This window comes from Callithrix jacchus, chromosome 18, assembly GCF_049354715.1.
Source record: "Callithrix jacchus isolate 240 chromosome 18, calJac240_pri, whole genome shotgun sequence".
Lineage (NCBI taxonomy): Eukaryota > Metazoa > Chordata > Mammalia > Primates > Cebidae > Callithrix > Callithrix jacchus.
In genome coordinates this window covers 23,147,240-23,163,176 of record NC_133519.1, presented here as the reverse complement: position 1 = coordinate 23,163,176, position 15,937 = coordinate 23,147,240, and the positions used below count along the sequence as shown (strand labels likewise).

General features: G+C 49.1%; 1 protein-coding gene across 2 annotated transcripts in view; it reads left to right on the top strand.

Moving 5' to 3' along the window:
• Window positions 1–15,937, top strand: part of LHX4 (LIM homeobox 4) — a 46,495-nt gene that overhangs the window by 2,875 nt on the left and 27,683 nt on the right. Inside the window, exons 1-2 of one of the 2 annotated variants that reach the window (XM_078356168.1) lie at window positions 2,716–2,858; window positions 14,908–15,079. In XM_078356168.1, the coding sequence (XP_078212294.1) occupies window positions 15,015–15,079 (65 nt within the window). In that variant the 5' untranslated portion in view covers window positions 2,716–2,858; window positions 14,908–15,014. Of the gene's footprint in view, window positions 1–2,715; window positions 2,859–14,907; window positions 15,080–15,937 lie in introns of those variants that run through there. The other variant, XM_035279968.3, reaches the window with a different exon arrangement.

The following is a 15,937-nucleotide window of genomic DNA, read 5'->3' as shown; positions in this document are numbered from 1 at the left end:
TCGCTAGTCTTGTTCCAGACATGGCCTCTTCCTTGCCACTCGGTCCCCCGCCTCCCGCTCCGCAGGCTCCCGTGCGGACTCGCCATTTGCGCTTTCGCCCTCCTGGTTTTTTACCGCACCTTGGTCGCGCGCTCGCAGTGCGGGCCTCGCTGCTCCGACAGCCCTACAGCCCGACAGCGCGTCCCCGCTGCCTTCCGGGCTGTAGGGACATCAAGATCCGAGTGCCCGACCCGGGGGCCGCTTGGGGTGCGGTGAGAGCCCCGTCTGATCCGATTCCAAAACTCTCTCCCTGGACCTCAGCAGTCTCCTCCCCTTGTCGGGACCCTGCTGACCGGCTGTGCCAGCCGAGGAGACGCCGAAAAGCGCGGGGCTTATAGGAAGGTGGGACGTTTTATGTGCTTCGATTTTGACCCATCGGCCACGTAGTCTCCCCAGGCACCGAGGGAAAGGACGCCCGTGGCCTGTCTGGCTGGTGGGGGAGAGGGCAGCCCCCATGGGAGGAGGGGGAGCCTCGTGGGGTATCGGCTGGGGGTGGAAAATGGAATGCAGGCCCGGGGTCTCTGTCCCCTTTCTTGTCTCCTAAAATGCTTCCGACACGCTCTGGTGAACCCCGAAGCTGTAGGAAGAGGGTATTTTATTTTGTGTTTGGTAGGGTCGGGTGAAGGACTTCTCTGGGACTTCTCCTGGGGCTCCTCTTGGGTGCTTGGGCTTAAATTTAAATGTCCCAGCGCAGGTTGCTTCATGGATCCGAGCCCCCGGGGTTGTTGACCGTCCTTTTTGCAGGCCATTCCTTAAAGGAGTGGGATGGATTCACTGCCCAAGCCAGGAGCCCGCTCAAACGCTAGTGCTGTTCGCTCTTCTTTCCACTCTTGCTTTGTCTTCTTGTTCGAGAAACACACACACATACAAATATATATATATATATATAAATGAAATCGATTGAGATTCTATCATATTCCCAACATTCGGATACAACAGCCGTGGGCACCATAGACCTCCTTCCCTGCGTCGCAAGAATATTCTCAGGAGCAAGACAGTTTTTACAGACGAGGCCGACTGACCCCGCCGGCCGATTCGGGCCTGATAAGTTGAGGGTTCCGATGTCCTAACTGCTAGGATCCCGTCTCAGCCCGCGACCTGAGCAGTGTACCACATAGAAGGGAATTTGGAGAAACTCGGGTGTGCGCGGCAGCGCCCCACTTGGGACAGCGGATGGCCGAGGACTCCCAAGGGGCGAGAGGGCTCCAGCCTCCTCTTTTCCATGGCCTTGAGATCTGAGAGGGTCGTGAGCACCGAAGGAAGCTTGGGAAGCCGCGATCCCAGGGCGCTCAGCATGCAGAATTTACTGTTAAAGCCGGACACGTAGCACGCAGGTGCAGCAGGTGAGGGGCAAAGGTCTATACTGAGCGGTCCCCAGTGTCCGTGAAGTCGTAAAGTCGGGACTGAGAAGAAGTAGATCCTAACTAGAGTTTATTTCCGTGCTTGGCGGAGGTCCGGGCTCGCGGCAAACCAGAGCTAGGTGGGGCTGCGCAGGGCTGGGCGGGAGTGGAGTCCTAGGGTAGAGGAGCGGGACCCGCACGACCTCGCTGCGATCCCGCGGGCAGACGCCGGCCTGGGTGGCCCGGGGAACAGACGACGGATTATTTAAATGAGCGTTTGCTGCGCACCCGCGGGCGGCGCACGATCCTGGGCACTTGCCGGGGAATCCCGGGCGCGCTCTGGGTTTTGCGGGGCATCCCGGTGGCGGCAGATGTGGACAGGGCTGCCCTCCGCGGGGAGCCGGCTTTCCGCGCACCGCGTCCCGCAGCCTTGGGTAAAGGTCTCAGCCAAGAAGGGGGCAAAGGAGGGACCACCTCTCTTTCCACCGCACGGCGCAAGAGGCGTTCCTGCGCCTTGGCCCTTTCCCTGCATCCGCCCAGGGGTTTGCGCCGGTTTTCGGAGCTTATTCTCTCAGGCAGCCCCGAGGTCCGACTGAGCTGGAATTAGCCCGGCCTGGGACCCCTTTGCCGCCCTTTAGAGTGGTGGCAGGGACTTTTCCCGCAAGGATAGGCGCGAAGTGCGCGAGTGCGGACGGTGCGCCCATTAAGAGGAGGCCGGGTGGAAACCTCTCTCCCTCTTCAGGCCCATTTCGTTCCAAGCCCTTGGAAGGACATAATTAAACCCCAATCCCGGCGGCTTAAGTCTTCTGTGACTGTTTAACCCTGGGAGAGCGATGCTCCCATTTTTGAAGGGCTTCCTCCTCCTGGGAGCGGGGAGGCGGCCGGCGGGTCTGCAGGGCCCGCGCGTTCTGCGGGTGTTCGAGCCTCGGCTCCCCGCTCGGTTCCCCAGCTTAGCGGACCTTGACGAGCGCTGGAAACGTCAGGCTCAGGAGATAGAGTTTCTACCTAGGCGGCCGAAGACGTCAATTAAAATCGACCAGGGGAGGGAGTTGGTGGCACTGTGCGTCGCCGGGAAAGGCGAGGTGGTGCGGGCCACCGGGTGCACCCACCGCACGAGAGGCCACGCCTGGACTGGGACCAGGCACATCCCTGTGTCTCAGGTGGTTGGCTTCGTGCAGGATAGGCCCTTTATTATTATTATTATTATTATTATTATTATTAGAGGGCGGGACCAATGTGTCTTTTAAAGGGATCCGAAGGGTGAAACTAATGAAGAAGGAAATGAGTTACTAGAAAAGCCGTGGAGGGATAAAACCCGGAGCGGCAGGAAGTTGAAGGAAGGACGACCGAAGCTAGGTGTTTCTGCACCTGCCCCTTGACACGCCGAAAACAAAGGGGGGTTAAGGCAAGAATGTAGACTAAATGCTGTGAGGATTAGGGCTGCGCGAGCCCTCGAGACGTCTTGGAGACCGCCTGCAGGTCTGCAAATACCAGGGTCCATTTTTACAGACTCCTAGAGGTGGGGTGGGGGTGGGAGAGCCGGGAAACCGGCAAAGCAATTTCTTTCCATTGAGTAGACAAAAACTCGGGCCACAGGGGCATCTTGTATTTTGAACAGTGACCCGATGACCCCGCTGGCCAGGTGTAGACAGCCTCAAGTCCTAAATATTTGCATTGTCCTAACTTCCCAGTTGTCTCGGATTTTAATGCCCGTTCACTCCGTGTTACAGTCAATTAGTGATTACTTAGCACCCGCATTAGCAGACCCCAGTGCTGGGAGGAGAGGGAGGAGCCGGGGGAAGGAGGCTGGGGCTTGCAGTGCTGCAGGGATGGAAAATTAGTTAACAGGAATTAACCGTAATTTCTATTGCCTTTTTGTGAAGTCTGCTTTGAGCCTCTTGCTTCAGGCAGGAATGGTAGGTGGATTTCTCTGGCTGGAAAACTTGTGTCCTCTTCCTATTGAAGAGTTGTGGGTGGGGGAGGGTGGGCAGAACTGGATGAAGGGACCTTGTGCCTCTTCTTTCAATTGGGGAAATTTTTCTGGAATAGAGCTGAGAAGCTTTGGAACGAATAGGGACTGGGAACCAGTTTAGCTGAAGAGAGGACAAAAGGAGTATTACCCACTTTGAAAAATCCAAGGTTGGAGACAGACAAGCAGCAGTTTGCTGTTGCAGCACCAAATGCATTACTGCATAGACGGCTGGACTTGAGGAGGGCGGGCTGGGGTGCCCTTGAGGGGGTTTACTTTGTTGCAGTGTTTTGCCTTTCTCCCTTCCTGGAATGAGTGTTAACAAGCCCGTAAGAGATGTGGGCGAATAGGGTCCAATGCTTTTAGTAAAATTCCATCGCGGTCTGGGATCTTGAATTTCTCTCTTTCTCCCTCCATCCTTCTCCACCTCCTCTTCCCCCTCACCCCACTTCTGTCTATCGCGTCCTTCCTTTGCAAAATATTTGCAGGTAGAAACAAGGGATAGTGCAGGAATTCATGGCACAGGGGTTTTACTGGGGGTCGTGGGTCCTGCTGGCTGCGCAGTGGTGGATCCATGTCTCTAGGCGCCCTGGGTGGGAAGCACAGGTGCTATGTATAGGCGAGAAGCTGCCCTGGAGCTGGGCTCTTGTTGTCTGTGGTAGAAGAAATCAACTAAAATTAGATGCCACTGTGAGGTTTTACCTTATTTAGTCCTAAGTTTTACAGGATCTCTGATGAAAGCGGAGCACAAACCATTTTGAGGCACTGCTCTTGGGGGTAGGTGGACAGGTTGGGTTTCACTGGTGAAAATGAATTGGACTCACTCTTGGAAAATGTACTTTGGGGTTAACTGTATGAGTGGCTGACTGGAAAGTCGAGCTGGGAGGCGAGTCCTGCCTCCTGCTATAATTTGGTGGATTTCTTTTCTCAGATCTCCCAGCCCTTTCCCTCTGTCAGTCTGGGTCTAGCCACAGATGTTTTACTGCAGTACCTCACCCCCAAATGTCTTTAAAGTATAATTTGCTTTGATTATAATGGTAGGGGGTTAAGGGATTGGTTCTGGGAATAGCTTAATAGAGACAAAGCTAGCAGCCAAATTAATTGAAAGTTTCTTGTTATGAGGGAAAGAGTGCCAAACATATGGAATGTTGTTACAGAGTGAGGCATTAGAAAAATACATCGTAGAGATGCAGCAGTGATTAGATGTGAAAATGAGTGGAAATAGATATGTCTACAACATTTCCATATACGAACATGGACTTGTCTAATGCAGTGTTCTGTTTTATTTGCAATTACTGAGAACATTTGATACCCTACTGAAGAATATGAATTGCATGACAATATATCACCTAGAAGATAATCTTATCCCTGCAAATACATATTTACATTGTGTATTTCATGTGTTACTGGACTCCTGTTAAAATATTACCCAAATTACAGCCTTAAAATGATAACATCGAAATTATCTCCAGTTTACTCTTTTATTTGCTCTTTTATTGAAGAGGTCACTATTTTTGACTGTCTAAGCTGAAAAAGAACAAAGGAGATTTTCAAAGGCACCCCCCACACCACTAAATAAAACTAACTGTGGGAAGAATTCCGGAAAGCAGGCGGTGGGAAGGGATGGCTTTCGGTGTGATCATTTGTGATCCGAGGAGGATTTTCTGACTTTTTTCCTAGTCGCTAGTCATTTGTCAAGATAAACAAAAACCAAGAAATTAGATATACAGACTTGAGTACGTCGATGCATTTAAAACCGTGCCAGTGGATATGATGGTAGAGACTATGATTTACCTTAGATGCGATGCCAGTTTTTAAAATTAGAATTTTTCCAATATTTTTGTAGCTGGCCCGGCTCTCTGTTTAATGCTGCTGTCACCATCATAAAATACCTTGACGCTCAATGTGCCTTTTCTCTTTATGTTTTAAAGAAGTAATGTTGGAATTTCGTGCTTTTAGCTGTGTTGTTTGTGAGAATATTTTACTAGGTTGTGAAAATCCCTTAAGAGGAATTTTAGAAAAACATTTGGGAAATTATATTATCTCTTCGAGATATGCTGATTTATAATAAGTGCAAATATCAAAACGAACTATAAACTGTTCAACAAAAAGTGAATATTCTTTAATGACACAGAGCCAGGGTTGGTGAAGGGTTGCGCACAAGATTTGTCATGGAAAGCTGATTCGTAGGCCTCAGGCCTTGATTCCTTTGGTCACAATTACCAGGTGATTTAAAAGGGGAGTTATGAGCAGAAAACACGGTTTTGTCGTGAGTAGTGATGGTGGCTACTTTGAATTGGAAAGTTTATTTTTGAAATATTTATCCAGTAATAGATGTCCTAATTTTAATGTAGCTACTCCTCTGTTATAAATCTTTGACTAGCATATTTCAGAACTCAGGTGTGTGTTTAGGCAGGCTTGCCATAACTTGGAATGTCCTGTGGTTTCACCTTGTTGATGTATTTTAGAATTAGTCATTCCCAGACTAAATCAATGAACCCCCTTCCCCCACTGACAGTATTTCCCAAGACTGCCTTTAGAAAACCGTCTTCCTTCTTTCTCAGGGAACCTGAGGCAACAGACTAGCAATGTTCGCAGTGTGACTTGTTTACCCTTCCTTACCTGTGGGAAAGGAATGGAAAATTTCAAGAAAAGCATTTGCATAATTTTTCAACTGCATATGTGATTCCTTAAAGCCCCATTTGCTGTCTGCTTTCAGTTAGTAGTCAGCAAAGAAACTTAAATACAATTAAATGTTTTTGGAAATGTATATTGGCCAAAAGTTATCTGAGACAGAGCTCAAAAAACTGCTTCTGGAGGGAAATCAGCAGCATAAAGGTTTTGGGATCCCAGATGGAGGTGGCTTTGGTTGAGCCCAGGTGGAAGGCATCAGACCCAGGGAAAAGGTTTAGTCCTAACTCGGCCCCCAGCTGTGTACTCTTGTTCTCAGAACCTTTTCAATGAAGGCAGTATCTGCTTCACAAGATGTCTGGGAAGGGGGAGGTGTGCCGATGTGAAAGTACTTGACCAAGTTCAGAGTGCTGGTGGTCTTAAGGGATTCAGAGACTGGAACCAAAGCTCCCACTTCACAGACAGAGCCACCCCTTGGGTGGCTGTCCCAAGAGGATGGTTACCAGAGCGGGAATATTGTGGGGTGTGCAAACAGGGAGCCCTGGAAGAGACCCCCATGGACCCACCTCCCTTTCTCGAAGGGAGCAAGAAAAACCGTGTCCTGAGCATTAGGCTGTCAAGTCAAAGCATGAAACAAAAAGATCACTTCATCCAAAAGGGAGTTAAAAAGCAAAAGCCTCGCAGGAGGCAAAATGGCACATCAAAGCACAAATTTTACAAAATATTAATCTGGTCTCAGAGCATAGTGAAAGAAACACTCCCTTTAAAACTGTTATAATAGAGATAAGGTCTCACTATGTTGCCCAGACTGGTCTTGAACTTCTGGGTTCAAGTGATCCTCCCACCTTGGCCTCCCAAAGTGCTGGGATTACAGGTGTGAGCCACCATGCCTGGCCTAAACATTACCTATCAGTACAAAGTAACTTGGTTTCTTAAAAATATTTAGTGCATAGCAGTATGATCCCAGTGGAAATATCTGAAATTCTGACTCCTTTCCCCAGAAAGATGCCTTTTTTTTTTTTTTAGATACATTTGAGACGTCATTGTCAGATATGTTGGCTCTCATTTTAGTCTCTTTAGTGGAAATTTTTTTCCTTTACCCTTTTGATCTTCCGTGACCAAGGGGATAGAAAACACAATTTTTCAAATAATTAAAATCGATCAAACAAACACAAACCCTCCATGAAATATTTCATGGTGGCCCCTGGTTCCTTGAGAGCAGTTTCTTGGAAATGAAAGAAACGTGAGTGAGGAATACAAATGCACAGTATTTATTATCCTCGCCAGAGGGGCATGGGCAGTTTGGTCTGCCACAGATCACATCAGACCTTTTGATCTCTTCCACTTCCCAGCTTTCAGAAACCACTAATGGAGGAATTTGGGGATTTAAAAATGGAATCCAGTTTCTGATGGGCCACTCTAAAAATAAGCCCAGTGTGCCCCTACCACGACATGTCAGGTGGTTTGAGGGCTGGCCATCATATTGTGAGTTTTTAAAGCTTCCTCGATGAAGAAGTAGATTCTGGCACCTGGGGAAGGGTCTGTAGCCATTTCTTATCAAGTAAGAAATAGTCTCTTTTCCTTTGGGCGTTTAGATGTCTCTAAGAAAAAATGCTAGAAGCCCCAGACGTTAATTTGAACCCAGTCTACCCTCACCTGGATACATTACAGCGAAGTGAAGTAAGATCAGGCAGCCATGGCCTCAACCTCCTCATTTTTACCATCCGCATGTTGGGGGAGATCAAGGTCTGGCAAATTTGTCCTCATTCTGCAGAGGAAAGAGTCTGCCAGATTTCTTTATTCCAGAAAGACTGAGCCCTTATAATACTGCATTGTCTGCTGTTTATACTCCAGGATCATGTTGATTAGAAGAGAGTGTGTGTCTTCTGAATGCTTTAGAATTAAGGGAGTGGAGGAGAGTTCTGAGTGTTTAGGAGGGGGCTGAAGGAGGGAAAAGGTAGATTGGGAAATAGTGAAGCATGAAGTAATTTGGATACAGTTTAAATACAGACATGCATCTTGTTGGCAACTGGCTGTGAGGCAGTGAAGGAGCGAGAGAACAGCTGACCTTGGACGCTGGCACTGTGGGGGCTGGGTGTTGTACATGCATTACCTGATTCAACCATAAATGACACAGCTACCCCAAAAGGGTGCTATGATTATTTCCATTTTATGGATATGCAAATCAAGGCTCAGAGAAGCTAAGTAATTTGCCCAGCATCACATACAGGGTGGAATGAGGATCTGAGCTCAGGTCTGACTAGATCTGGAATTTATTGGCAATATGGAGGATTTGGAGATCTAAACTCTGCCCAGAACTGAAAACTTTCAAAGCCTCCCAACATATTTTTATTTATTTATTTATGGGATTTTTTGTTTTTGTTTTGTTTTGGTTTTGAGATAGAGTCTTTCTCTGTTGCCCAAACGGGAGTGTAGTGTTGTAATCGGGCAATCCTCCTGCCTTGGCCTCCCAAGTAGCTGGGACTACAGGTATAGCCTACAATGCCTGGCGATTCTTCTACTTATTTATTTATTTGTTTATTTATTATTATTATTATTATTTTGGTAGAGACAGGGTCTCACTATGTTGACCAGGCTGATCTCCCAGTATTTTTGAGCCCCCTCTAAAAAAGTATTTAAAACAATGTTTCTACTTCCCTCTGCTTTTGTAGTTCACTCATTCCCCACTCTTCCCACTGCTTCAGGATTGGACAGCTCCCTCATTCAGCTAAGCCTTCCTTTCCATAGACAGAGCTTCATTTCAGAATTAGCCTTTTTTTCCAGAGTGGCAATGCCACATCCCATGTATGAGGATGTGTGTGTGCATGTGTTTCTGTGTACATGTGAGTATGTGTCTTTGTGTATATGTGAATATGCATGTGCGTTTGTATGTATATGTGACTGGTACATGTGTGTGCCTTTGTATATGTAGGAATTAATATGTCTCAAGGTGTATATTTGTGATTGTGTTTGTATGTATGTGTCTGTTATATGCATGTCTGTGTATATATGTATGGGGTGGGTGTGTATATATATCTGGGTGTATATTGAGTGTGTATGTGAGTGTGTGTGAGGATGTCTGTATGTGTTCGTGCAGGTACATGTGGGCTTAGGTCTGTGCCTTGACTATGTCACACTGCATGACTGGGAGTGTTCTAGTAGATGGGCCTTGCAGATGGGGAGTGTACTGTTCTGTGTGGTCCAGCGTTTCCAAAGGTTCTTTGGCTGTTCCAGGGACATCACTTTTTGTTTCTTTACCTTCTGCAAAGCCCCAGCAGAGAGCGTCATCACAAAAACTTATGGGTAGATAAGATAAAAACTTTCATTTTAAGTGAAATGACTCCTCATATTGGGAACTGAGTTAATATGAATAGATCAAATTTTGTCTTTAGTGACTCCAAGCATCTGCTTAAATTCCAGTTTTGTTTTGTTTTGAGACGGAGTTTTCACTCTTGTTACCCAGGCTGGAGTGCAATGGTGCCATCTTGGCTCACCGCAACCTCCGCCTCCTGGGTTCAAGCAATTCTCCTGCCTCAGCCTCCCAAATAGCTGGGACTGCAGGCACGCACCACCGTGCCCAGCTAATTTTTGTATTTTTAGTAGAGACAGGGTTTCACCTTGTTTGACCAGGATGGTCTCGATGTCTTGACCTCGTGATCCACCTGGCTCGGCCTCCCAAAGTGCTGGGATTACAGGCATGAGCCACTGCGCCCCACCCAAATTCCAGTTTTAAAGTGAAGTTTTGAGATAATAAATACTGCATGAAACATGTTGAGCTTATGGGGGATTTGGAAATTGTCTTACCCCTTGGAAATTTTGGATACAACTTTTCTTTCCTTTTTGTTTGAGAGAAAGGGTCTTGCTCTGTCACCCAGGCTGGAGTGCAATCTGGGCTCATTGCAACCTGGCTCTTTTTTTTGGGGGGGTGGCAGAGATGGGGTTTCAGCATGTTGGCCAGGCTTGTCTCGAACCCCTGGCCTCAAATGATCCACCCACCTCAGCCTCCCAAAGTGCCAGGATTACAGACATGAGCCACTGCACCTTTGTAAGGGGAGGGCAAGTGAGGAGTTCTCCCCTCCTCTCCCCTGCAAGAGGAGGCCAAGGCAGTCTTCCTTGATGCCTCCTTCCTCAGAGCGGGGAGGTCCAGTTCATGCACCAGAACTTTATTTCTTGTAGGAAACCTAGATAAACTCTGTCCTGTCCAGTCTTTCTAAACTGTAAACATTAAATTATTAGAGGTTTAATTGAAAGGCATTTCCAGATAGTTTATATTTTTTACTAATCTATGTAATTATATGGGGGCCATGTTGCCTGGACTGTGGGGTCTGAATTCACAGGTCTCCGCATCCTCAGAGCAGGGATGGGTCTGAACTTGACAGATGCCATCAGCAAGCAGGCGCCTTGTAGCTGGGGGAGGAGATTGTGGACAGAGGCTGCTGCTTCCCGCCCTGCCCTGGACATGAGGTGTCCGTCCCATATGACACATACACACTAAATACCTGTGTCATCTCAGTCTGTGCCTCAAACATTTCCATCTGCCCAGTTGTTAGGCAGCTCAAGAGGTCAGTGGTCTCATAGTCTCTTGTCACTGTACATGGGATCATGTTGAGACTCTCTCTGCCACCATTTCCTATCTAGAAAATGACAGGCTCAAGCCAAATAAGGGTGTGGCTCAGGCCCCTTGAGCTCTCTGACTGGGTTAGTCCATCTTCAGGAAAGCAGCAGCGCAGGCAATTCGTTGAAATTCTGGCTCCTTGACTGTGGGGCCTTGGGCGCGTCACCTGATCTCGCAAAGGCTCAGTTTCCTCATCTGTAAAATGGGATGATAGTTCCTTCCTCACTGAGAGCAGTTCACTAAGGTAATAGACACTCAAGCCCTCACATGGCTCATAACAGGCTTCTGATGTCTGGTTTTACTACTGTGGTTGGTATATTGGGGATCTTTTCAAACATTTCCAAATTATCTTTGTTTAATCCCCCTGTCAAAATCTACAGTGGAATAGAAAAGCGTTTTAATTTTTAACCTAAAGGGCACCCTTGGTAGGCCCCTTCCATTTTTGCCAAGCCAGAGGGCCCTGGTTTGATCCCAGGGCCCCTCTGTGAGGACCTCTAAACTAGAGGCACCCCAGACTGAGCCAGCGTCGATCCTGTCTTTGAAGCTCGAGGCTGAAGCTGCTTGTCTGTCTGCTTTTGGTGGTGTTCCTCATCGTGATGCCTTCTCTGCTTACAAGCCTCTAAAACTCCCCTGCCTGCTGTTCCCTGCATACATTAGCCCTAATATATTCTCTCTTGAATACTCATCAGATTAAGGCTCCCACTAGATACCCTGCTCGAAATAAATTTTATGGGCATACATCCTCACCCTCATCCCATGCATTTGTGGCTGGGAGGAGAAATACAGCCAAATCTCTCCTCTGGGGCAGGCCAAACAACAATTAGGTAGGAATCGGCAGCCCCTCTTGCCCAGGGGCTGAGGGAGGTGCGGGGAGCTGGCCTAGCTCTTGGCCTGCATGCCCAGGGCCAGCAAGGATGGTGCTTCATCTGGGTTCCCAAAGGGTTAATGCCCCCCTCACCTGACCCCAGAGCTGGGGTCCAGCTCCTGGAAATCCTCCTCATACAAGCCCCTGACCTGACTGCCAGGGCCGAGGTGCAGCTGTGCCATGGGACATAAGGCCCTGAACGGCTGTGCCTAGCAGCCTCCCGCCATGGCTGGGCCCCACCGTCAGGCTCTGTGGGCACACGATGCTGCCCTGTGGCACACAACAGGCCTTGTTCACATGTTCCTGCTGGCATGGCATGCTCTTTGTCCTTAACTCGCTTCCCTGAGCTGGGAGGGCTGTCTGGTTGGGTCTCCGCTCCTCTCCCCTGCAAGAGGAGGCCAGGGCAGTCTTCCTCAGTGCTTCCTCCTTCAACCTTTCTGCTGCTCAGCAGACTGCAGGGACACTGAACTTGGCTCATGCTGGAGAAAACTGTGTCCCCTTGTCCTTCATAACCCTCCTGACCAGAGTTGCCCCTATTTTTTCCTGCTTGAGACGAGGGGCATCACACAAAAGGAATTCCTGGCTATCCAATCCTCATAGATTGGTGGGCTCATGTGTTACCTCCTCACCAAGACCTTCCAGGGCCCCCAGGGATGCCAGCCAGCCTCTGATGGCCTCTGGAGAAAGGTGGGGGGTGTGGCTGAGTGAGTACCTGCATGGGGCAGACAGGCATGGCCCCGAGCCGGTGGCATAGTTGCTGTGTGAGGAGGCCACCTGGCCTCCCCGGGAGAGGAATCTCTGCAGGGATTCTTGTGAGGGCTCATTGAGAAAATGCCCATGAACCTGGTGCCCAACCTGCCTTTCCATGGGCATGACAGTTATCTCCTACTAATAGCAGGCCTGTCTTGAGCACCTACGGTGTACCAGGGCCTGCCCTAAGAATTGTACATGTGTCAATCCATTTGCTCTTCACAACAATCCTACAACCACCATTGTCATCGTCACCTCCTTTTACACATGAGGAAACTGAGGCAGAGAGAGGCTGAGTCATTTGTCTGGGTTTAAAAAGCAGAGTCAGGATCCAAACCCAGGCAGCTGAGCTCCACAGTCCACACTCCTGCCCTATGTCATGCCCACCCCTCACTGGGTGGAGACTCCTGTGGCCATCATGTGCTCAGCACTTTGCTGGGCAAATTGGAGCTCCGGGGCAAGTACTGATTGGCTGGACAATGTATTTCTCAAGGAGGAAAACTGTGGAGACAGGAAGAAAAAGAATCCTTTATATACTGGGTGGGACACCTGATCGTTTTCATGGGTATTTTGGTCTGAGAAAGGGGTCAACAGGCAAGGCATATATACCAAGTCTGACTTCCACACAAATACTGGTGGTGCTGGGGCCATGAAGGGAATAGGCTGGGGCTGGAGTGTAACTGGGCCCAAGGTTGGCACTTCTGTGTACAGGGCTAGTGATGGCATTTAGTGATTGTCCCAATGGCCTATTTATAGGTTTTAAGTACAAATGTCTTAAAAGTACGTTTAAAATTGTTCTTAGTACATTGAGGCTAATTCCTTTGTTAACACTTTTAAATTATATCACAACCAACATACATGAGATGAATCAAAAACATGTATGAAGCTGGGCACGGTGGCTCATGCCTGTAGTCCCAGCACTTTGGGAGGCTGAGGAGGGCAGATCATCTGAAGTCAGGAGTTTGAGACCAGCCTGGCCAACATGTGAAATCCCGTCTCCACTAAAAATACAAAAGTTAGCCAGGCTTGGGGGCGCACGCCTGTATTCCCAGATACTTAGGAGGCTAAGGCAGGAGAATTGCTTGAACCTGGGAGGCGGAGGGTGCAGTGAGCTGAGATTGTGCCACTGCACTGCAGCCTGGGCAACAGAGTGAGACTCCATCTCCAAAACAAAAACATGTATGATTCTTGAGAGATTTGGTTTTACTGCTGTTGACATTTTGGAGTGTACAGGAGAAAGCAGTGAAAAACTGTTTCAAGGTGAGCTTCTCAGACAGGATTGGATCAATTTATTATTTAGTGATAAACATCTGTGGTGTCACCCTTGTGTGCCAGGCACCGTGCTAGGCAGTGAGTGATTAGACAAACAACAAGCAAAGGCGTCGTCTATAATAGGCATGGGAAACCCTGGGTTGCCAGCCTCACGGGTGCTGTATCAGGAGGATGCTCTAGGAGGCCAAATGGTTACACTTTTATCTTTTCCTTCTTAATACTTGTCGATTTGTTACCTTCTTTTGTTTTTGAAAAGCACAGGGGGAAAATGGCTCCAGATCTTAGCACTGTTTATTCAACCGTGAAGACCTGACCATTTTGTAGACTTTGAAACAGTTAGTGACTCAAAATACTGTCAGATGCCCAAGCAATCCCTTGGAAAGGTGGGATGGCAGAGAAACAGACCTCAGATAGGAAGTCACTCAGGACAGGAACTGGATGGGACAGTGGTTAGGATTTCATTGCAGACAACAGAATCCACTTTCTCTATTTACGTGAAAAGTGATTAATCATCAGGTGGCAGGTGGCTTTCAACTCAGTGGAGCCAGCTGGGTGGAGCTTCCAGGATAACTGTCAGCCCCCAGAATTTCATTGCCTCTGCTGTGACCGATCAGGACAGTACAACACCCAACACAGCACTTCATCACCTCCGCATACCCACACCAGCACAATGGGAGCCTGCCCCTCCGCTGTCCCGACATTTAGGTCAGTTCTGAATTCAAGTCTCTCCCAAGTGCGTTTGATTGGCCCATCTCCAGAACCTGGGCCACTAGGGCATCTGGAAAAGCAGTTTCTAGCTTTCCTACCTGCAGCGCAGGAAGGCACATCAGGATGAAGTATTGATCCAGCCGATCTATGGTATTGGTCGCAGTTCATTAAAATATTGAGATTTTCTCTGCAAGAGCACCCTCAGGCCTGGACCTCGATCGCTGCCCACCCCTCCCCCATACCATCTTTATTATTTGCTTTTCAGGTCAGATGGCCTTCCAGTGCAAGTGTGACTTTGGGGACTGGTGTTTTTAGCAGAGCTTCCAATCACTCATGAAAATGCCGTGGAAACAGAGGTGGTTGTTGCTGAGGCTTCCTGGCCTGCTGGCTGTGGGGCTGCAGCAGCGCGAATGGGTTAGCAGCTCCCGCTAGCCTTGTGGTGCCCTTAGAAGCCGGTGACTTCTCTGGACCAGTCACCCCAAGCCTGAATACACAGCTTGGCCAGCAAAGCAAGGGTTAGCTTTGAGTCCTCCTTTGTCCCTTGACCACACGCCTCTGTGTGTAGCATATAACCTGCGGAACTCTATGCAACAGCCCTGCGTTTTGCACCATGTCTGTTTCCACCACCAGCAGAATGGGAAGGCACCCGTCCAGGGCCTGGCCTGTTAGCAGGGCTATGTGGAAGGCTCACAGTGCCTCTCTCTCCTCTTCCTCACAGAGATCCCCCAGTGTGCTGGCTGCAACCAGCATATCCTGGACAAGTTCATCCTGAAGGTCCTGGACAGACACTGGCACAGCTCCTGCCTCAAGTGTGCAGACTGCCAGATGCAGCTGGCGGACAGGTGCTTCTCCAGGGCCGGGAGCGTCTACTGCAAGGAGGACTTCTTCAAGTAAGTCAGCGTGGCCCCTCTCGTGGCCCTGGCCTGTCTCTGCCTGTCTCCATGCAGCGAGGGGGAGGTTTGCAGTGGGGTAGGCCAAGGAGGGAGGAGAGTCCACTCTGGGAGGGGCAGGTAAATCCTAGAACTGAGAGGATGCCCTTGCTGAGGTCACCCTTCTGATCACTGGCCCATCACTGCTGGAGCTCCACCATCTAGGCCTTACTTGAGCTCTGTGTGGGGCAGGGGTGAGGTGCGGAGGCCTTGGGCAAGATTTCTCCAGGGTGGTGACAAAGGAATTCTCCAAATCCTCAAAGGAGCTGCTCTTTCTGTGCTGATATGTCATGCTTCCGGCCATGGGGTCATCACAGTCCCGCAACTTCCACAGCAGGTGCTTTTAGGTTTGTGTCACATCTAGAGGCGTCTCCGTGGCTATGTTTCACAGCCTGCGTCAAGGGCCTTAGAGGCTGGCCAGGGCGGCTTCTGGCAGGAGGGAGGCCCGGCTCAGTCAGTGTCGTCACTTTCTATGGAAACATGATGAAGAAGGGGCAGTTTCGTGTGACGGTGAAGAGTCCAGACTCTGACTGGATTTGAACCCACTTATTGGTGGTGTGCTCCTGGGCAGGTTACTTAACTTCTCTGCGCCTCAGTTTGTTATCTGTAAAATGGGGCTGATAGCAATAGTCCCTCTCTCGTGAGGTTTTTGTTTGCTTTAGATAAGTCAGTATGCATCAAGTCCTCAGGACAGTGCCTGACATGTGAGTGTTAGCTCTTAAGACTGAGATTTTCCATTCTGGGGTGGGGTCCATCAAAAACTTGCTGTTGGTGCTGTGGGTCAGGGTGAGAAGACTTCCTGGAATGTGTTTCCCTGGC